The sequence below is a fragment of the Strix aluco genome, chromosome 5, assembly GCF_031877795.1.
Source record: "Strix aluco isolate bStrAlu1 chromosome 5, bStrAlu1.hap1, whole genome shotgun sequence".
Lineage (NCBI taxonomy): Eukaryota > Metazoa > Chordata > Aves > Strigiformes > Strigidae > Strix > Strix aluco.
The window spans coordinates 77,766,713-77,790,538 of NC_133935.1; the positions used below are offsets into that span (position 1 = coordinate 77,766,713).

At 36.6% G+C, this 23,826-nt stretch overlaps 1 protein-coding gene across 1 annotated transcript in view; it reads right to left on the bottom strand.

Moving 5' to 3' along the window:
• The window catches only part of HGF (hepatocyte growth factor), a 60,789-nt gene that overhangs the window by 32,853 nt on the left and 4,110 nt on the right, over positions 1-23,826 (bottom strand). Inside the window, exons 2-6 of the mRNA XM_074827911.1 lie at positions 15,560-15,725; positions 10,767-10,879; positions 10,065-10,179; positions 3,922-4,064; positions 2,121-2,241 (exon numbers count right to left, since the gene is read on the bottom strand). Of these exons, the coding sequence (XP_074684012.1) occupies positions 2,121-2,241; positions 3,922-4,064; positions 10,065-10,179; positions 10,767-10,879; positions 15,560-15,725 (658 nt within the window). The remainder of the gene's footprint in view (positions 1-2,120; positions 2,242-3,921; positions 4,065-10,064; positions 10,180-10,766; positions 10,880-15,559; positions 15,726-23,826) is intronic.

Sequence of the window (23,826 nt, forward strand, 5' to 3'; positions counted from 1 at the left end):
CTACTAATAGCTAAAAATGGGTCATGCAGGAGCTGTTTGGGGGGATTCCTACTGCTAGTTTTAATCACATCTAAGTGAAAAGGTATTATCAATTCTTTTCAGTAACTGACCTCTGAAAGGAATAAATACGGAACAAATCATTGAGGTGACAAAAAAGAAAAGAGATGTATTCATCCAGAGCTGAAAGCATTGTCCAACAGCAGGGAGACTGCAGCATCTGAAAAGATTAGTTTTACCTCTCTTTCTTTGTCATTACAACTGATTATTCCATAAATGAAAATAAGTTTAAATTTGCCCAGCCAGTCCTTCCTGGTTTCCAAGTACTTCACATTACCCCCAGATGATATAGTATAAGCCTCTCTAGAGATTGCTGTATTTTAATGGATCATTTGTTCCAGACCTCCTCTCTTATTTTTAACTTAAATAACTATTTAAAAAAAAAAAAAAAAACAAACAAACCAAAGCCCACAAAAATTTTCAAAGCTAGTATAATCAAAGTATAGTTGTCACTACTTTTAGTGACCATTCCATTAAGTAAATAAAAATCAGTGTATTAGAAATGTACTGGACCCCAGTTACTCTTCTGAAAGTACATATATATCAGCGCAATATGGATGGATCATGTTTTGATTTAAAAAACATTTTTATTACAGTCTGAAAACTCTCAAGAAGACATTTTTTGAGGAAATCTTTCAAGGAGGAAGGCGATTATTCGTGAGACTGCAGTTAGCCTGAAAAGTAATTTTGTAAACAATCCAAAATTAACAACAAAAAAAAAATCCTCCGACAGTAAAATTATTACTGTTTGTACACATAAATTCTATAAATGATTCACTCCCAAGGAGCAAAATTCTTTCTGTGACTAATTCAGCAAGTGCATGGCAAAACTCAGAAACAGATTATCTTCAGTCCCAGTCTGTTATTACAAAATATTTATTGTAGCAGAACTATGGAAGAACCTGCTATTATTCATGAAGCAGATCATCTGAGCCAAGAGGAAAAAGAGGTTACATCACATAAACTCCAAACCTGCAGGCCCTAATGTTTTACTGAATAATCAGGCTTTCTAAAATCTACCAGTACCAATATTTCTGAGTATAAAAATTATGCTTTATTTAGTAGAACACTTCAACATACATAAAGATACTTTCAGTGGAAGGTCTCAATTATTCTGTCTGTTGATTCTTGTAGTCTTCCTCTGGCAGTTTAAATTTATTCAAACCATTTTATAAATGGAGTTAATCCAAAATCCAGAGTAAAACTGAAATGAAACTTTAGTCCAGTTTAAGAGAAACACAAAGGTCCTCCTGTGTGGCCTAAACCCCCACACATCATCCTTCCAAAAGTGTGTATTATAGATGACCCTTTGCAGTAGGGTGAATTTTACCCTCTAGGACAAATCCTAATAGGGATGCAATTTGCCTTGTTATTTCTGACTCATCTTTTGGCATTATGTATCTATGTCTAAATTAAAAAGAGAAAAGAAGTCTTACATATAATTCCATGTGCATAAAAAGCTAAACAGAATGATGAACTCCTTTTCCAGGCTGAAAAAGAACATGTAGTGGACAAATGCTTTTGTCAAATGAATTGGATACTTGCACCTGATTACAACAAAAGACCATCTACAGCTTTAAAGCTGTTCAATATTTCAAAAAAGAAGCATACTCTGACTTGACAATGTTGCAAGTTTGTATTCACTAATTGTGTTAAGAACTCTAACAAAACTTTGACTTTTAATCATTATTTACTTTGTGATTACTTTAAGGTATTTTAAGCTGACTGAAGCTGCTTCACAACATATACAGAAACATTCAGAGGTTAATTTTTTATTGTCAGTGAAGCTAGGGAGAAAATTTTGATCAGTTAATACAGTGCATGTACATCACTGCACTACACAGCCGTGGCATGTAGCCACAACGGCACAAAATAGCACCCTGCATCTCCATCATGATGGTAACCAGCCTGCACACACCATGTGTCAGAAGCCCAAGGAACTAGAACTGGTGAACTCTATAAATTTCAGTTCAGCTAACGTTGATTTTGCCCAACTTGTTCCAGAACGTGTGTAATTTTCAGATTATAACCACATGGATTTTGTTGGGGGGAGGAGAGGTTACCTCTCTGGACGATATTTGTGCTTGTGTGGTCTCTGAAGATCCCAGCGCTGACACTCTTTGCCTGACTCGGTGTGATCCATTGGCCCTCTGTAACTCTCTCCGTTGCAGGTCATGCATTCAACTAGGAAAAAAAAAAAAAAGTACTAGTAGTTTATTATGTTGATGACTTGTAGAACAAAAAAAAAAAAAAATTAAATCATATCTCTGCTGTCATAAACTGAAACCAACCTACAGAGGTATAAAAAAGTATCTTTTATTAGGTTGGTGTGGGAAATGATTTGGAATAGAAATGCAGCTCTTAGATCTAATCCAGATGCTTAAATTTGGTATCATTTTATAAGACACTTAAGGTTTTAAGGCAGGTAGGTGTGAGCTGCTAGAGGCATCCATGTTCCTAGCAGATTTTTAACCTTACCTATAGTTAGTAACAGAGAGACACACACATCTAAGCAAGGAGTATTTTTGAGAGGTGGTATTTTCTAATTAAGTAACATATATTTTTCTAAGTCACTCTAAGTCATAGTATAATAACAGCACAAGATTAAGCCCAGAATAATGGCTGAATCACAATTTCATGCCATACAGTCTGTCTCTTTAAATTCCTAGCACTTTCAGCTACATATGATACTATTTCTTTTAGATACTAATTCTTTTTGGCAGCTTAAACTATGATACATTTTCAGCCCTGGTTTGGGAAAGTGGGTGGTAGAGGGAGAGTGGACAAAAGCTACCAAAGGGATTTGAAATCACTGTTGAACAAAATATGCTTCATAATTTAGAATGAGAAGTCTTAAAATATAAATTTACCATAATTAACTATAGACACATTTCTGAAGTGCCCTCTAATTAGAGTAATTGTAATGAAGGATCACTTAGTAAATAGTAATTTATGCAATTACAGATCTCACTCTTCAGTCAAAACATCCGCTACCAAAGTCCTCATCCTGCAGTGAGCTCCAGGTCTTATCCCGTTTGAAGCTCACTTAAACTGATCATTAAATGTTAGCTTTTAATAGATTTTCAAGCTCCTTATAAATCACTCTTTTCCTCCCTCTCTTCCTCCCTCTCTCCTTTCCTCTCCCTTTTCTTCCCCCACCACTTCATAGCTATTGCACATGACACATTAGTAGGAAAATTAAAAGCACCCTATCTTGAGGATTTAAATGGGTTGATTAACTGGAACTGAATTGGCTGATTAGCAAGATACAAGAGCTTAGTTTGGAGGTTAGCAGAACTTAAAAGTCAACAAATGTAATGGTGCACATGAAGTGTCTTTTGAATTCTGTGACTTAAAAGTCAAAACGGTTTGGATTTATAAAAGGTTTTACATATTTATACTATTCGTTTGAAAACCAAAATGCATGCTTAGATTGAATTCTCATCCTGTAATTCAGTATCTATATTTTCATCAAAAAGAAGAAGATTTTACCATGGAAGGGAACTAGATGATTTTATCACATAGTAATACTGAAATTGTGAATGGATTCACTATGGACTAGACAAGTGAAAAAAGGGTCACATCTGTGCAATAAGCATCACTTCATTGTTCCAGATCCTCCATGACCTGAAAAAAAAGCTGCTGAGCCTGCAAGCTTGTTCAAGTTTTCCAGAGTACTGGAACATAACAAGATCTCCTCTTTCTCTAATAACTGCTTTTATTGCTACTTGAGTTACTCTTGCTGAGAAATCACCTATTCTTTCTCCAAAGTCCATGAACAAGTGTCACTGAAACTATCAGAAGTTCTGCGTACCTGCTGCCAACAGAGAAAGGCAAGTTTACACACGAGCCGTGCTGGGTTACCTTGTGAACAGAGGGGGATGTCGCAGACTTCATGGCGGGTCTCTGGACTGGTGGTGAAACACCATGGCCCTCCCTCTTCCCCTCGGGGGTTTCGACAGTAGTTTTCCCGCAGGTCTTTACCCCGATAGCTCGAAGGCAAAAAGCTAGTTTTAAAATGACAATCATTACAGTATAAGAGCATGCAAACTTTGGTGTTAATCATACTATTTTTTACAAACAATTAGAAACAATCACATTTCTGCTTCCTTCTCCCTCCACCCTGCCTACACAAATGCACACACCCAAATATCTGTCCATACACAAATACACATCTTCAGTCAGGATTACTCAATCAATGGCCTAAATATGGGAAAACTTGTCTAGCCCATAGCTTGCTCTAGTGAGTTTTACTCCCATCCCTCGGGCATCCAGAGCCAGCTATCTGCTGCAGAGCCAGAGGCAGCAGCACACTCCCTGCTGGACAAGACCAGCTTGTAACTACTTTCACAAGGGTGGAAGGCCCTTTGACAAAGGGGAAAAATGTATTGGATGAGTATGGGAAAAATTCATTGTATCCATAGCCATGTCAGACCCACCTTTCCAGTGCATGTTGTGCACATATAGCAGGCCCAGCTGGGTATAGTGTGCACCTACTACATAAAGCCCACAAGCAGAAAACTTCTTCCCATCCCTGGTCAGGGAGAGGTAGAACTGAGCATCAGGAACGTGTGAGCGTGACTGAGCAGTGTGACACACCATGCTGAGAGGCTTTCACTGCCCAAAACCATGGAGTGTTTTGCATTTCAGCATCAGAAATTTCCCCGATACTGCTTCAACTGTCTTGCTTCATGTTCTGCCACAAGCCCTATTGTTGTCACCTTAGGGTCTGCTACTTATAGACCCACTCATCATTGCTATTGTACAAATAATACCATTTAACAGTGATCTAGATGACTTAAACTGTGTTCTCCCTTTCACTATATTCTCTGCTGTTGCTGTAATAACAATACCCCTTAAGATTTTTCCCTTAGATTAGTTCTCAGACCAATGCTAAGGACTTTGTTTTTCTTTAGTGATTTTATAGAAACATGAGCTAATACTATATTTTTTTGCCTAAAACACATTTTTGGTATGAGACTCTGTCACTTATACTCAGTCCATCAAATATAAACTCTCCAGGGTCAAGGATTTGTGTTCTTAGCTGTGTGTAAAATTATGTGCTTATCTCTAGAGAAACTCCCACATACACACTGACATATATATATAGATATATATATATATAAAAGTAATGCCACTTACTTTTTCCCTACCAACTAGGGAATAGCTAACCCCATAGTAAGGAGCCCAATCCCAGAGCTCATTCTGTTCAATGCCACTGCAAGAGCTCACAATCACATTCAGACTGCACATTGCAGACAAACCCAGTGGCACTTCACTGCCAGTTTCATTGCAGTGATGCTTAAACAGCAACTAAATTTCTGTAGTTAAAAAGCACAGTAAATTCAGAGTTATGCTCAATCCCATGTAGATTTTTTTTTCTTAATTAAAAAGTTGGGCAAAATACATAGGGGATTACACAAAACTTGGAATTCAACTTAACAAATTGATTTAATTTTTGAGCTTTATTTTGGGTATTTGTTTGTTGGGTTTTTTTCTGTTGGGGCTGGTTTTGTTTTGTTTTGGTGTGGTTATTTTTTTAATCAGCAAGGGATTTCAATTGTATCTATATTCTAGAGAAAAAAAAAGGAATAAAATTTCATCTAGCTTCTTTTACAAGACTGTAGACTCTTGTAGCTTAAGAAACTAAACTAAGTACTTAAGACAGTCTTTATACACAAACACTGATTTAATTTATACACAAAAACAAAAGAAAAATGTATGGTTCCTGCTGTCCTTGGCAAATTCAGTTATAAATGAATAAATTTAAAATATTAAGAAAGAGAGAGAGAGAGAAACAGAAAGCAAATTATGACATGTGAAATTTTAATCATGTTTTACTTCTCTTAATGAAATCTTTGGACTAACTGAAGTGGAAAATACCTCTGTTAATTGCATTGTAGTTCTAGTCAATGCAGTGTGGAAATGCTTTTCTTATTTTTAGTGCTTGAACAGAATAATTTTTATGTTGTTACTGCTGCCTATAAAATTGTTGCTTCTGATTTTCTTCTGTAGTTTGTAATATTAAAAAAGGGAAAGAAAGGGAAAGAAGGAAGACCTGGAGAACTATGGGCCAGTCAGTCTCACCTCTGTGCCTGACAAGATCATGGAGTGGATCCTCCTGGAAACTATGCTAGGCCACATGGAAAATAAGGAGGTGATTGGTGACAGCCAACATGGCTTCACTAAGGGCAAATTGTGGTTGACAAATTTGGTGGCCTTCTACGATAGGGTTACAGCATTTGTGGATAAGGGAAGAGCAACTGATGTCATCTACCTGGACTGTGCAAAGCATTTGGCACTGTCCTGCATGACATCTTTGTCCCTAAATTGGAGAGACATGGATCTGATGGATGAACCACACAGTGGAAAAGGAGTTGTCTGGACGGTCACACTCAAAAAGTCGTGGTCAATGGCTCAATGTCCAAGTGGAGAGCGATGATGAGTGGCGTTCTTCAGGGCTCAGTATTGGGACCGGCGTTTAACATCTTTGTTGGCAACATGGGCAGTGGGATTGAGTGCACCCTCAGCAAGTTCATTGACGACACCAAGTTGTGTGGTGTGGTTGACACACTGGAGGGAAGGGATGTGCCATCCAGAGGGACTGTGACGGGCTACAGAGGTGGGCCCATGCAAACCTCATGAAGGCCAAGTGCAAAGTCCGGCACATAGGTCAGGGTAATCCCATGCAAATACAGGCTCGGAGATGAGTGGATTGAGAGCAGCCCTCCAGAGAAGGACTTGGGGGTATTAGTGGATGGAAAAGTGAACATGAGCCATCAGTGTGCTTTTGCAGCCCAGAAGGCCAGTTGCATCCTGGACTACATAAAGAGAAGTGTGGCCAGCAGGTCAAGGGAGGTGATTCTGCCCCTCCACTCTGCTCTTGTGAGGTCCCACCTGGAGCACTGTGTCCAGCTCTGGGGCCCCCAACATAAGAAGGACACGGACCTGCTCAAGCGGGTCCAGAGGAGGACCACAAAGATGATCAGGGGGCTGGAACACCTCCCCTGTGAGGACAGGCTGAAAGAGTTGGGGTTGTTTATCCTAGAGAAGAGAAGGGTCCAGAGACTACTTATAGTGGCTTTCCAGTACTTAAAGGGGGCCTAAAGAAAAGCTGGGGAGGGACTCTTTATCAGGGAGTGCAGTGATAGGATGAGTAGTAACAGTTTTAAACTGAAGGAGGGTAGATTTATATTTGATATAAGGAAGAGATTCTTCACTGTGAGGGTGGTGAGACACTGGAACAGGTTGTCCAGAGAGGTTGTGGATGCCCACTTCCTGGCAGTGTTCAAGGCCAGGTTGGATGGGGCTTTGAGCGACCTGGTCTTGTGGAAAGTGTCCCTGCTTATAGCTGGGGGGTTGGAACTAGGTGATCTTTAAGGTCCCTTCCAACCCAAACCATTCTATGATTCTAAATCTCACAAATTTTTCTTAGCTAAAGACAGCCCTGGGCAAACTTTTCTGATGGACATTGCAACCTGTGTATGTGTTAATGCAGTATGTCAGTGCATATTAGAATATTTTATTTAATTTTCCTGCTGGAAAATCTTTCTGCTCAGAAATTATGGACATTAGAAAATACAGGGAGAAGACATTTAAAATTACATCAGATATGCTGTCAGAACATTTAAAAAAAAACCTCTAAATGAATATTAGATGGGTCAGATGAATAGCAGAATGGGTCAGATGAATATCAGGATGGGTCAGATATACACATGGCTTCAACAGGTACTGAAGTGACATTCTTGAGGGAGGAAAGGATGAGGAGATGCAGCAAAGACCTATCCAGAAATGGAAGATAGAGCCTCTCCTAGAACTGATTTGTGCGCTGATTTAATTCAACTATATTAGCGAAGGAAAAAAAAAAAAAAAAAAAAAAAAAAAAAGAAGCTAAAAACTGAAGCCAGTAAGAATAATGGTAAAAACAGATTCAACCACAGCAAAAGTCATGGAAATTAGCAAAAAGTCTGTGAAGTACTGATCTACTCTTTGCCCATTTCTCTTTAAACCCTTTTTGCATTGGCTTTAACCATTTACATAAAAAACTCTTAAGAGAAAAAAAAGATGATCTTGTAATCTGTACTAGGATGGAGATGAAAATAATGGAACCCTGACTTCAGCTGGGGAGTCTCCAGGTTCTACTGGAATACAGATAAATAAAAATATATTTTTTAAATCCAAGTACAAGTTTAAAGTCTGAAGTTAATTCAATTCTTTCTAGAATGATAATGAAAAATCAGTAAAGTACATTTCTCCCTTGAATATGAAAAAAGGATTTATTTTCCAATGGCACTTCATGATAATCAGATGTTGAGAAAAACTGACCTAAAAATCTAAGCCTTTCATACTAATAAGTTCCAAACACACCACTACTGTCTGCTTCTTCCCATCTCCCTCATGTCTCTGATGATGAAATCATATTTTCTGATGTTGAAAAACAAAATTAGCATGCAGCCACCTCATTTATCCAGTGACCTTTTAAAAATTAAACTTATTGCACAAGGCAGGAGAAAAGTCATTCTCATAAAATTCATCATAGAAGAGTGGCTGTCCAAATGTATTAGATAATACTGTGTATGCTGTATATTAAAATGTAATTTAGTGCTAATATATACTATCCAGACAGTTTTCTTTCTTTAATTATATAAAGGCATATGTATATTTTATAGGATAAATGCTTGTTGTTGTTTAGGCTGTAATTATTGAGAGTTCTTTCTCTTCTAAAAGATGAAGATTGTATATTTCAAGGTGTTGAGTCTCAAGAGTTCATCACTGTGGGAGCTGATGGTGTTTATCTTATGTTCACAATTAAGAATGGGTCTGGTCCCACACTGAAAATCAGACACACTACCATCTATATTATAAGCAGACAAGTCCAAGCCTGAGGCTCAGCTTTGTAGCACATCATGAGGAGAGAACCCAAGTATCCTTGGCTTTTTAATGTTGTTCCAAGATATCATCTTGCACACTGGATAGATTTGGTCAGGACAAGACTAAGCAGTGCACAGCCCAGTTCCTTGCTAGCAATCTCCAGCTTGGCTCCTCCTAAACAAAGTTCTGATGCTGGGAGTCCAGAGCAATAGGCAGCAATGGGGATAGGAAGCTTATGGTTGAGAGGCCTCTTCATTTTTGGCTCTTAAGGGTTTATTATCTAAATGGCTAAAGCCAATACAAAAAGGCTGAAAGAGAAATGATCAAAGAATAGACCAGTACTTCATAGTCCAGCAAAGTTTGTCATGGTTAAATCTTTTTTTACCATTACTCTTACTGGCTTTGGTTTTTGGCTTTCTTCTCCTTTTCCTTAGACAATATAGTTGAACTAAGTCTACTCTCGAGGTGTAGCTATGGCCGCAGTTGCTCCCTATATCAGGTCTTAAACTCAGTAAAGTCCCATACCTGCTGCATCAGCCTTTAGTTGTTGCTCATATGATCTAAAGGAAAGGATTTCAACAAATCTGTTCAGTCCTTTCCATGTATTTGTTACCTGGTCTAAGAGCTTTAGAGTTTAACATACTCTACAAATAATAGTCAATAGTAACTATGCAAAATAGAGTAACAATAAAAATATATTGATTAAATAGGTGGGTTACTATCCCTAATACCCTTTGCTTCCTAATATTTTTTAAATTACCAATTTCCTGGGAGTTTATTAGAAAACAGCGATAAACTTCCAGACCCTAGGCTGAAGTTACACAGATGTTTTTTTTCTGCCAGTAGATGATAAGAGATCAAAAGGATATAAACAGCTAAAAAAACTGACACAGGAAAGGAAGGGATCCAGACACACAGGCTGGCATTAGGAGAGATCTCTTTGGAGCAAGTCCAAGAAAGTAAGGATTTTCTGGGATCTGCAGAATGGCATCTCTTGCAGAAAGGCAATACACCTAGGAGACTTTGTTGTCTAAGGTCAGTTTTCTCATAAATTCTTTGTCTGCTAATAAGTAAAACCATGCTTTATGGAAACTGTCTGAGCACTATTCCCATTGTCTCTGCTCCTGAACTCTTACCTGTGCTCATGGGGGATCATTGAATTCCAGGCTTGACACTGGATACCACTTTTGGTAACCGATATCGTTCCTTTGTAGTCTGCTCCTTTTCCAATGATACAATTCCTGACATAGTCTATTGAAAGAAAAAAGACGAAAATCAGGGGTTTGCTTAATGTATTTAAAATTAGAGCTCAACATCAGTTTTCACATAAAAAGAATGCATTTTTGATAACCTTTAAATAATTATTAAAAATACTGTTTAATTGTCCACATACATTCTTGTCACTTTTTTTCAAAATATTGATCTCTGACTTCCCAAAGAAAGCTACTGAAAATGTTTCCAAAGTGTCTGATTGACCAGAAGTCCATGTCTGAGAACTTAAATCCCCCACTCATTAATGAGGTAAATAAAAGCAGTAAGTCAACAGTAACTCATACAACTGAGCTTTTAAGTAGTAAACTGAGGTAGCAATTCAGACTAGTATATATGATGGTAGGCAAATATGTAGGTTGGAAAACTGAGCAAGAGGAAGTATGTAGACAAACTTGCATGACAGCAAAACCAGGATATTTGTAAATAAACTTGTAGGATGCAGCTTTCAGAATGCATAAAACCATCCCATGTCCAGAATGCTCCTACAGCCAAAAAGTCACTCACTGACTTAATCTTTTTTCTCCCTCCAAAGCTGGAAAAACAAAATCAGTAAATAAATCAGTTACCCTTCTTTTCATAGAGATCAAACGCATGGTCTTGCTTCTTTCTCACACCATTTGTCAAGCTGTTGAAGGATAACCAATGGCATCGTTTTGTAACTCTGTCATAAGCAAAGGCCCTGCAAAGAAATTCTGGATGAGAAAAAAATCTCTGTGTGGTTTATAATAATGACACATGGCCTGCCAAGGAGCATGCAATGACATCAGATTTATTTTTACTGGGAATGTCAGAGAAACAGCCCAAATTACTATTTAAACCCACAACTGTGCTGACAAGAACAAAGAAACAAAGAAATTAAATTGATGTGGCCATTACATTAAATACCAACTTGGTTGTTCACACTAATCTAAGAGTTCCCTTGTCATTAAAGATCTTTATTTTAAAAGTGAGATGAATGTGACTGAGACAACATTTGTGTCCGCAGTTGTGCTGCTTTCTGGGGGAAAAAGACGAAGACTCTAAAACGTCTTTACTGTGCTTACAATATACCTCTGAAATAGTTAAGTATCTCCCACTGATGGCTTAAGGAAAATTCAAGCACAAGGAGTCTTTTTCTTGCTTAGAACAACAGAGCTGTTCAAAAACAAGATTATTTTTATTTTTATGAATAATCTAAACTGTGATAGTGTACTTACAGCTTGTCCTTGTTTTGCTTTTGTTTTGGTTTTTTTTTTTTTTTCTCTCTTATTTTTAACTGCTTTCAATGATAGAGTACAATGTGTGCTGAATTGAGTAGAGGGGGGCAAGAAAGACAAACAGAAATCAGAAGAGTAAAAACACTTTCTTTCAATATTTTAAATGAAATGTGCAGACCTTTATCTCCTAACATCATTTTGAAAGGAAATTCCTTAAGTGTAGGTAAACTATTTTAAAAGATTTTAAAAACACAGCTCATAGCCTGTGTGGGGACAACAGTTATTCCAATAAGGAAAGGAATAAAAAACAACAAAAAAAACCCAACCAAAACCATTGGAAATTACTTTTTCCCTTAATTTTTCAGTAGAACAAATCATTGACATGATACTATTGTCTCTAGCCCACCACAAAGTCCACATTTCTGTCAGTCATCTCAAACCTTATTTTGACCTGAGAAGGCGTTTTAGTAGTACTTGATAATATCCAAAAGACACGCAGATTTCCTGCACTTCATCCGAACTTTTGCTGTGCCATATTCCTGAGTACTACATCCCCCAACTCAAAGCTCTTTGATCTTCATTTAATTCCCCTCTCATCATACAAGTTTTTCTGTGTGAGATCTTGCTGGCTTCAGTTAAAAATATTACAAGATCCTATCCAACCTCCCTGCTCTTCTCTCTTTCAAATATCCTCTTCATTATCGTTTCCATCACCAAACAGATTTTTCATCCAACTGCTCTCTCTACTCTGTTGACTCCAAATGTTTCCAACCTGCTAACCTTCATCCTTCTGCCCTTGTTCAGCCTTCTGTTCTCTCCTGGCTAGTTCTCAAATATGAGCGTATCCAAGTGCCTCTAACTCTATCTTCACAAAAATATCCTTGACCTTTCCTGCCTTTCCAATTACATTCTCTTTTCCCCTCCTCCCTCCTAAAGTGGGAATGCAAAATGCACTGTTTACAAACATTTCTTTCAGTTTTTGCCTTTCAGTTGCCTTTTGGTTTCAGCCACTTCTGCACATAAAAGTTTCTAGCAATCTTTTCTTGCACCCAAATCTGGAGGGTTTTTACACTTCCAAAGTCAACATATTTAAGAAAATTCTTTGACTTTCTTCTACACTGCCTATCTCGGCAATTTTTGTTGTTGCTATTTGTATTGAGGTAGCTGGTAGATTTTCTGATTAGATACTGGAATCCTGTGGTCTATACTGGAATCCCTTTCTGTGTAAATACAAAGACACTCCAGAAATTAAGTAGATAACAAAGGATAAGACAGGCACTGCTTTGTAGGTAAGGAAGTGATATATCTGCAAAAGTCATCTGCATAACCAAGAAAATAGTAACTATACTATCTTTTTCTCATCCATAAGAAATGTAGTGGAAAAAGCTGCAAGGATGACTGAAGCAAAACAGTGGGAGTAATAGACTGCAAATGGTGATGAAATAAAGGAATAAGAACAGCTTAGGAGCATGTTAATAAAGTTGATAGGGAAGGCAGAAAATGATGCACAGAGTTATGAAGTCAAAAAGACAAGGTAAGTGAATCTAAGGGGTACTTTGATGGGGGATTTTAGGAATAGTATTATGAAGAAACAAGTCTAGGTAAGGATCTTGTAACTCAGCTGGAAATGATCAAGGTCTGTCCAAGCACGATAGCAAGGGAAAAGAGAAAAGGTCCATTCTGGGAAATGACATATATTAACTCCAACAAAAAGGTGTCAGAGTTAACAACAAGGATTAAAGATTATCAAATATAATACTTAAAATTTACTTGCAAGTGATACAGAAACTTACCATAAGTAAATCAAAAGTTGTCTTAATTCCACCCCCCCCCTGAAAATAAGGAGTGGCTGGTCTTTTATAAGTCTGTAGTGACTGGAATCTGCTACTTTACCACTTTCTGGTGGAAAAGAATCCCAACCCTCTTCCTGCTTGTGTACCTCACAGGGCACAGATCCAGGTGTTGCTGCTCCCAGTGGTATTGTCACAATTATGTTACAAAGTATTTCTATTTTATTAGATCTTAATACTTAAACAAATAGAGTTTGCATCTAGAAAATAAAATATCAGTGCTGTAGTACTGATGCTCCAGGTGATGGAGAACTACTGCATGGATATGGAGTATCAGAATCAAGCCATGAAAACATCAATAACCAAAGCAAAATCCAAGCTTTATATTTCAAGTATTTAAAATGCCATTTTGTGTTACTTCTCTTCTTATTTTAGAATGCTCCCACAGTAAGCAGAAACTAATTGGTTTTAATTTAAGTTGGCAACAAATTTCACCTTGTAGTAATCATATACTGGTATGAAGTTAAAGACTGGGGATCCTAGGAATAGAAGGGAAACATTAGTAATCAGTGGTTCCTTTAAAAGGGAACACATGTCACATATGTTTACAGTAGCATCAAAGAACTATGCACACTACAACAGGACTCATCTGGGGCCAAATGGGAAACCATGAGAATGTTCCCAGATACAGAAAATCCATCTTGCTTTACTACATAGTACTAGAACATGCAAGACCTTATCACCTACACTTCTGCTGCTGGACTTGTTGAAAATGTGTCAGGGAAAATTGGAAATTCAGAACATGAGTAGTCAGATTTGTAATTCTTTTTGAACTTCAATGCAAAATAATTACATGACTGATTGCAATTCTGCTGTCTGTGAGTAGGACTCTTCCAAGCTGTGCTCTCAAAGTCCCTCATGGCTCCTCTATGTTGCTTTATTGATTGATTACGGCAGGGAGAATTTGCCCCTTAATGAATCCATCAGACACTGTCCTAATAGAAAAAAAAATTCTTCACAAATGAGAAAATTTTAAAAATTCAGAGAGATTCTATTTATGTAAAATAAATTCAACAAATATATTAACTTACTTTTTATTTTCAGAACACAAGTCATACCATACAGAGCAGCTACAACTAGCCTGAGACAATTTTACTAAGCAGATGTTGGAATACAGAATTGTTGTTTGCTTGGCATCATTCAGAATTTTTTTACACTGTGCAACCTAATCTTACAATATTCCTTGCTGCTGACCATCAGAACTCAAGGATCTCTTGCTTTATTGAATACAACCTGATCCCCTTGGCAATGATATCAGTGGAAGCTCTGCCAATAGGAAAAGGAGTGGCTTGTACCATGTGAAAAATATTGGTGCCTGGAAAATATTTTCAAAAAGAAATAAGTAAACTCTGCTCATTGTTCACACATATAAATAGCCAAAGTACAAAACAATACATATTAGATCTTGCAACACTGGAATTAAAGGCTTAAAGAAGGATTAAATTACAGTCAAGGACCTTTTCTGCCAAGGAAGAGCTTTTGTTATCGCATCTGATTTAGCTTTCATTTGTAGCGATTGTCAAAACCTTTTTATGGTTCAGGATCAGGCTCACATTTAGGCCAGTCATCCAGTCTCAAAGATTCTCATGCATTCATGTCCTTTCATTTATTGCTAATGGTCTAGACTAAGAGAGGCCAAGGGGATAATTTAAGTCTAATACATGGGAAAAGTAATAGTGATTTGTTCCAAAAAATAGTAGAGAATATGTACAAGACAGACAAGCAATCAGCTGTATGATGTGTTTCTAAGAGACAGCAGATGCTGAAGAATAGCTATCAATACTCGTAATGACTGTGCAGCCCAGAAGGTTTGATTCCATTGTATCAGATTCGTAGTACTTGCCAGTGAACTTCAGCAGTGTATGTGTCTGTGCTCCATGTGTGAGGTTCCCATTGATTTCAGCAGGAGTAATGTGCAAAGAATGAAGACAGAATATGGTCTGAAGTGGTGCTGAAATACTGCAGCTGTGATGTGTGACAATAACCGTTTTATAAGAGACATAAAAATCTCAGAAATGTTCACCGAACACTACAGTGCAGCACAAGTCATCCACATCTTAACATGAGTACATTTTTTTAGCTATGTTATGAAAAAGATTACGGATTGGACAAGCTAAGAAGACAGAATAACTCAAACAAAGCTTCAGAAAAGACAGACACTCTCTGGACAGGTAGAACAAGATCATGGAAACCAAAAAGCAGTCTTTAGGTTCAGTACAATCTACCACTGGTGACAATTACAGAGACCTTTGGTCAAAGGGTGTTATATAGGTTCCATTAGGAGAAAAACAATAATAGAGATACATAACTTACTTGCAAGTGAACGAAAGGCCTTTGTTTCTGCTGCATCTCTTGGCACATTGCTCAGTGGTATTTAACAGCTTGGTTTTTACTTCCAATGTTTTGTTTACTTTAATGAGCATCAACTCTCCGGTTTTTTTGAAGTCATGAAGAGGATTTCTCCTTTTTCCTTTACCCTCTAAGAAAGAAGCAAAGAAGAAAAAGAGAAAAAAAAGACAAAAAAAAAAAACAACCACTGTAAAGAAGAGTGTTGAGGTTAAATATGGCATTAGATATGAATAATATTTATTAGGAATTATAGGAACATTGGTACCTAAAGCAGAGAGAAATTCACAAAAATAAGGTACAAACAGATAGTTGAAAAGAACTGATTATTGTAGATGGTGATCTCCATTCTCAAAACCAGGAATAGTAGGAATTATAGCAAAATTAATTTCAAATAAAGACTTGTATAATGCTAAAAAAGGGTAAGAGGAAAGTTTTTCACCCTTTGTAAAATGTTTTCAGAACCCCCAAAATATGTCTGACAATAATAATCTGAGATCTTATAAATATTTCTGTGAAAAACTCAAGTGAAGAAGATGAACAAAGGTCTTTTTTGGATGGACAGAATGTAGTTACAATCAGAAGGAAGAGGATCTAAAAGTCATAGAGAATCATGATCTGAATGTGATACACTGTTTTTTAAAACAACAAACTTTTTGTCACAAATTGTGAAAAGAAGTGGAGCCTGGAAGTGGCACAAAATAATCATTTGTCCTTCCTCTGCCCCAGTGAAGACTTAGTGCAAGTATTATGTCCACTTTAGGTGTGACTGAATTAGAGCTGTTAGCCTACAGAAAAGAAGATGAGGGGAGGCAGGAGCCATAGCACAGAAATAGTCTGTACTGCTACAAAGGTTTCTGCAAAAAGGAACTCACTGATCTGTTTTTCATGTCTCTATTGAAATGTCCAGAGGAAAGAATATAAAACAGCATGGTAGATTGGCTAGAGATGTTTGGCTAAAGTACAAGGAAAAGTCTTTGATTTTTGCAAGAAAAACCCACAATTTTTCCAATATGTATGTTTGGTTTTGGTTTTTTTTTCCATAGAAACCGGTCTGTCAGTGTAGGCTGCTTCATTGTCAGTGAAGGCAGATGAGTACCTCTGGAGAGTGATTCTCCCTATTCTGACAGATGAGTAATATAGGCAGGACAAATTGTCCTTTGGATCTATTTCTCTTATTTCACTCAGTGATCTCAGATGATCTTTCTGGATTGGATGGCTAATCCAGGTAGGGTTAGGTGAATGAATCCCTCCTTAATGTACAAAGTTGGTAATAGTATTTTTCATAACTTCTTTCCATGCAACTGTTTTCACAGCTGTCCTTTTATTTTTCTCTACAGAATCTGTAACAATGAGAAAACAAGAATGTTCAGGATCAATTTATTAAATTTTGCCAGAGTCTTTCAAATATATGAAAACTCAGCCTAGTGCTCTGTTATCCTGAATAGATAATTCCTCATGCAAGTGCAGAGTGTACTTAGGTCAGTAAATATCTGCCTGGTGCACTCTGTGCAGAAGCTCAGAATAACCCTGTAAATTGCAATAACTGAGACTCTGAAGGAGTTACTGACAACTCCAGATATTGTAAAGTCAAAGTGGGCTTAAGGGTGTTCCCTTTGCAGAACTTCCATCCTGATCATTAAGTGAGCTCACATTTTCACTGGATTCAGCTAAATCACACCTCTCAGTGGTGAGTTATCCCTAAGACACCTAAAAATACACCAAAGACATTCCAATCAGATTTCATCAAGCTTCAATCTTTAAAAACAAGAATATCAAAGGAGTATAATATTTCTGCTACAATGTACCTATAAAATAATCTTCAGCCCATCCTACTCCTTCTTTTTCAGCTGCTGATAATGAACTATGCTATTTCCCTGCACCTAATAGCTCATAATTTTAATTTCAATTACAAACATTTTCAGAAAAAAGAATTTAGTTACCTCCAAATCGACGTTATATGAAGAAGCTTTTGATGAAAAGATCAGATGTTAATAGTTTTGGTGCTGTGTTAGGGACTCACAGCTCTCTTAAACATTTTCAGCCTTGCATTTCTGCAGTGCACATGCACCCAAAATGTATCATCGTGTTTAGGGAAATGCTGTGAGGACACTCTTTACTTAAGTATCAGCGCTCTGTTACTGGAAACTGTTGTGTCTACATTGAAGCTGCTTTATTTTTTGTTGTACCTGTGATACAGCCAAAGTTTGCATCTGCTCTTTAGGACAACCACAGAAAACAAGTCTTCTATAAAGATTTTGTGGCAAATTTCTCAATCTATTATTTTACGAGACATATTTGTTGGTTCTATGTTGTCTCAGCCAAGACTTTTATCTCAAATGGAGGTAAGAATCTGTACAGAAATATCAAAGTATTTTCTTTCAGTTTCTGATGCTAACATTTCCCATCTACTGATAAGTGTCATTATCTTAATTCCCAATGATAACAGCTTCTTAAACTCATGAGCTAGCATGCAAGAATATGATTTTAAAAAAATCAAGAAATTCTGTTCTGCCTGAAAAACATGATTCACAGTTCTGCTTTTTTTTTCCTTCTTTTCCTAGCAGTTGTCCAAAGAGGATTATGGGTTTGATCTTGCATTTAGCAACTCATAACAGACTGATTTACTTTAGCTTTCAAACAACAATGTTCTATAACTTGTTTATAATCCAAAAGGCAAAAGGCCAAATGCATTTGTGGTGTGACTGTTAGGACCATCAAAATAATGAAAAGTATTACTTTTACAACTCTAACAACAAAATACATTAAAAAATGAGTCTTTTTACTTCAAATAGGTGCTTTTATTATTAAAATCTTAAATCAAATAGTGCTCTAGAAATGTTCTACATTAAAAATTATCATAAAATATGCTATAACTGATGTTCCAAATTTTTGATTGCCATTCATTTCAGTTTCCTAAATTTTGATTAATCAGGACATTTGGTCCTCTGATGTTTCTTGTAGTTGAATATCATGTTACTGAGGAAGTCTGACATTTCACTTAAATTTGAAAATAGCAGGTGATTCAAACACAAAAGAACCCAGTCAAATATGAATCAACATATTTTCTTCAGCAGAAACAATCACTAACTAAAAATATTTCTTCAGCTGACTTTAAAAAATGCTCAAAAACGTGAGGATGGTGACTCTTTCTGTTTCTTAACATGATAACAACTTTAGCTGACCAGAAAAAATAAAAGCTCAGTGTCCAAGGAAATGGGAACTACCACATTTACTCCAGTAGGATGCAGCATTGAACAAGTACGCCATAACATCATTTAGAATTTCCAGTCTCCCTGCTGGAGCTCTTCCATTTCCATAAACTTCTTTTTAAATATTTGCTGGAAAAAAAAAAAAAAGTTCCTCACAGTAAAAGACATTTACCTGGAGCTACAAGAACTCATCTTTGGGTTCCCTTACTACCTATTTCATATGAGGTTTCTGTATAATCTTCTCAGAAATGAAACATTAACTGAGACAGCTCAAACTATAAAGCATCTGGGGAAAAGTTTTCCAACAATACCTTTCCTTGAAGTAGTTCCAGTCCATGCCAAATCAGTAATCAGAGATAAAGAAAATTATCATTCTGCAGCATTTTAGTAAGAAAACTCACTAGGAGGTTGCAGTACTTGCATTCTAGAACATACTTAACAGCAATTTTATTTATATTTATACAAAATAGGACCAGTAAAACATCAACTACTGAGAGTAATGGATGTCATAATATTCAATATCATAGAAATTAAGACAGTTTCTTGATTAACAAATGAAATAGGTTTGAATCAGCAACATGTTTGTATTTTGATTTCTTCCTCTCTCCAGATATTTTTTAATCATTGGGTTAATGGGAAAATGGCAGCAAAGTAGCTTCGTTTTTCTCTTCTGGTCCTGTGTCCCACCCCAAAAAGGACTTTGGGCTCCCACACCACCACACCATTCAGTCCTGCAACTACCTGATTATGTTCTATACCTCAATTAAAAAATCACACCTTGCAGAAAACAGTGTCTGATACTGAGCTATATAAGAGTCAAGAAATTCAGTATAATATAATCTAATTTCAGGTCATTTAGAGTTCAAATACCTAAGCAAGTCAAGTTTCAGACCCTTAGGTCTTAGTTTGATCACAAAAAGGATTTGGTTTTGCATTAACTGTTTAGTAGTAAAAAACTAATATAGCCAATATGATACCATTGTTGAGGTAATCAAAATGGCATATAGGAGGTCAACAGGCCTAAAGATCATCTTTCTCCACTATGAGATCAAAACACTGTTTGTATTGTTCACAGCAAAATTTTACAACGAAATTATCTGACTTTATCTACCTCATTTGTAATCCCTTTCTCCTTTCGCCGCCAGTCCAGCTTTATCTAATATAGATGTTATTTAGGCTTCAGAGTTGTAGTCGTACAGAGTACAACTGGAGCATACTGGCTGTCTCCCCTAGAAAAATCTCTGCTTTTATGGACTTGTCATAGACTCTTACAAAGCTTTTATTAAACAGGAGTTATGATGCATTCGGCATGTCAGCTTCCAGGGTTTCCAAGTTTCACTCTAGTCTATGCCATAGTGCTTTCTTAAAGAAACACATCGTGAAGTCTTGTGATAATGTGAGAAGCCTCATTCCTTTTGTTTCTTTCTAATTTTGCATCCCACATTATTATACAGAACAAACACGTTAAAACTCAACACCAAATTTTCCAAATGAAAAGATAACTACATTTAAATTAAAGATTTATATTTAAATCAAAATTCTTAATGACATCTTGATGGTTTGCTATGGAGTTTTATTTGCTTATTCTGTTTGTTTACACTTTCAGAACTTCAGTATCTTACTAAGTAGTTTTTTACTTTGTTGTGAAAAACTTTCAACTGTGTGGGGTAATGAACATTTTTTTTTTCTACTATCATAGTTACAGATATAACTAAGTTGGATACAGGTCTTTATACACTGGATGGAAAAAAGACCTTTTATAATTTTCAGGTTTGGAAAAAATACAGTCACATAACAGCACCACAGTTCATTATGTTTGTCAGATGTCAGAGATAAACTAAATCTTTGAGAAAAAAAAAAAAAATTAAGATACCTAAATTCCTTAGGCTGGTACATGCTGTCAAAGAACTGCAGGAATCAACCACAGTCCTTCCAAACAGAGCAATGAAATACAAAATAAGATGGCACGGGGGAGAAAAATTTTAAAAGAAATTGTCCACACACTGTGTAGGAAGCTCAGGGAAACTGAAAATTCAAAATGTATTCCAGTGAAGAAAAATGGTCATCTGAAGTGACACAATTATTTCAGAAATATAAAAGAAACATAGTCCCTTTCTTTAGTATCAATTAGCATTGTAGATCTCTGTTTAATATTTTGTGTCATGTTTGTAATGAAATTAAGTCACTTGACCTTGAGCAGTTAACAGATGGACTAATTAGAGATTGAATTATTTGTGTTATAATTGATAACCAGGTCAGAATGTCAAAATAAGATTATCTATTAACTTAATTTTGCAAACAATCATCACTGCAAGCCAAAATAAACTGGATTTCCCCAGTGAGTTAGAAAAAAATAAAAAAAAAAAAAAGAGCAAGCTGAATTTCATGTGATTTAAAACTCTGTGGGGAGGGGGTAGGAAATCAGAAATCTACCATCATATGAAAGATCTTCAAGGAAAAAAAAAAAAAAAAAACAACCTTAAACACATCTGAAATAAATGTAGAAAATCACAGTTCAACACAAGAAACGTAGCAGACATTTTATCAGGGAATAACATGCTCTACAAAAATCGCATGGTAACACCCAAGCAAATGTATTTACAAGTATGTATGTAAATGGAAAAAAAAGAAACAAGCAAATGTTAGATGTCAATAAAATGTACAAAGCAAAAAATCTGCAAAACCATGGATTATCATAGTGTCAGACAACACTTTTCAGAAGAGATATCAAAGCTGAATGCTTATCTCAGTATAGTGACAATATAATATGAAAATAAAAAATAAAGTATGTTTAATTATATGCATAAAATTGCATTTGGCAAAGCTTGTGTAAGAAGCAAAATCAATGAGTAGGGTTTGAAATAAAGTAACAGTTCTCAGCATACTTGGGTTGAAAAACAGTGTGTAAATAGAGTGAGGTGTTTAACTTGTCTATAAAACATGGTCCAAGGGATACTTTTAATTAAATTCAGTAATGTATTTCCAAGACAATTCTATTCAAAGGATATAAAACATCAAGGGTAAATTGCATATTGGTGCAAGCCCCAGTATGACACCATAAATATACTGGCTTCATTAAGAAAAAAATAAAACCAAAACTTGACCAGATGGTAAAAGTAGATGTTACTAAATGGTTTCAGACACCACATGCTTAAGTTAACAGAATGGTCACAGTAATAAAAGAAAAGATGTTAAAGGTGAATGTTGATACTAAAATAATTAATAGGGTTATGAAAGTATTTTTATCTATGAGAATAGTTAGGAAGCACTTTTTAAACAAATACATTCATGGCAATTTTCTCTCTTAACGCAAGTTCTAACAGAGTCACTTTGAGAAAAAGAATTAATGCTCAGCACTTTTAACTTACTTTTAACTTACTTTCATTTACTTTGACTTCTCCTTATGCCTGTTTCAGTATCAGAAATGTCCAGATTGCTGGCTAGAATGCAAAAAAGTGAACACCTTTTCCAAATGACTTCTCATTTGGAAAAAAAAAAAAAAAAAGAAAAGAAAAGAAAGGAAGAAAGACCAACATAATGAGAAACTGAAACAATTCTGAAATGTGCCCAAGAAAAAAACTTTGCAGATTGAATAGTCTTAGATGCCAGATTAAGTTTAATGCGGTTATTTATGTAAGACAATAATTTGGCATGAAAGAAGTTTACCAACCATACTCATAAAAACTGCAGTCAGCTGTATAGATGGAAAGTCACCAAAATAAAACCAGCTGTCCAAGGAGGCATCTCTAGTTAGTCACAATTAAATAGTTTCTCAGAAAGGTATCCTGAGGATGATGTGATTATTTTAACTTCTGAAATTTATTTTCTTGGCAAAAGAGCCATAAGGAAAAAAATCTACAATTTTTAGAAAGTAGTTTTAAATATAGATATATAATACAGAGATAATTTTTTCCTTATTTTTACATTGGCTTTCAGTCTAGTTGTTGAGCAGATTCAGGAAATGCAAAAAGATATTTCTTTTTGGCTTTACATTGCATATTAACACTCACACACACACCCATACACGCATACCCCTTATTAACAGCTGCAAAGATTGCCATGTTACTTGGAACCCAACTTCATGTTTATTCTAAGTCCTGCCTTTGTAATACTCTCCTATAGTCAGGGCGAAAGCTCAAGAAGCTAATGATAATGCTAACAACTGATAGTATATTCTAAAATTGGATGGTAGATGCAAAAGAACAGCTCTTTTTCTTCCAAGAAAAGGTTATCTGCTCAGCAGGATGCTGGGACCCATTGGCAGAAACAAATGTTCTGCAGTTTGTACTCTGACTTGCTGTATCTAACCTCTGGCTAAATTACTGAGAGGATTTTCCCTTGTAAGATTTGTCTTCTTGTGCTTTTTGCACAAGAATTAAATCCCCACCATTTCACATTGCATTCCACAATCTTTACAAGCATTTGGTGTCTCCTCCGAGGCACCCAGCACGTTGTGCGCTTCTTTTGCGTCAGGGTCTCAGACACCACTGAGGATGTCCGGGCATGGAGTGTGAGATAAAGAGAAAACCACAGGCAAACAGGGCAGGGATTTGGGCAAAACAGAGTGACAGACTGCTGAGGGCAGCAAAACGGCCCCTGTGAGGAGTGATGAGAGTCTTGCTGCATGTTGTATACATAAAAATAGTGCTACTGGCCAAGGCTGGGAGTTGTAGGAAGACCTGGACCTGAGGGGAGACGGAGGGAGCAGCCGGTTCCCAGCTGGGCCAGCAGCACTGAGGACTGCCAGCCACGGAGAGCTCATCAGGCAGCACATGGGTGGAGGCCCACAAGCAGTTGAGAACTCCTGCAGCTAGATTTTGCCAATACATTTGACTAGTCTGCAGTATGTTCCCACCTCTGCTTTGCCACAGCGCTGCTTTACGTGTAGGTACTAACCATGTTCAGGAACAGCTCTACCATCCTCTAAGGGCACTGCCACAAAAACCTACAGAGAAATGATGGAATAACAGCGAGGATGTCCTCACCCCTTCCCATTTCTTTGTAGCTGCCATACTTCCCCAC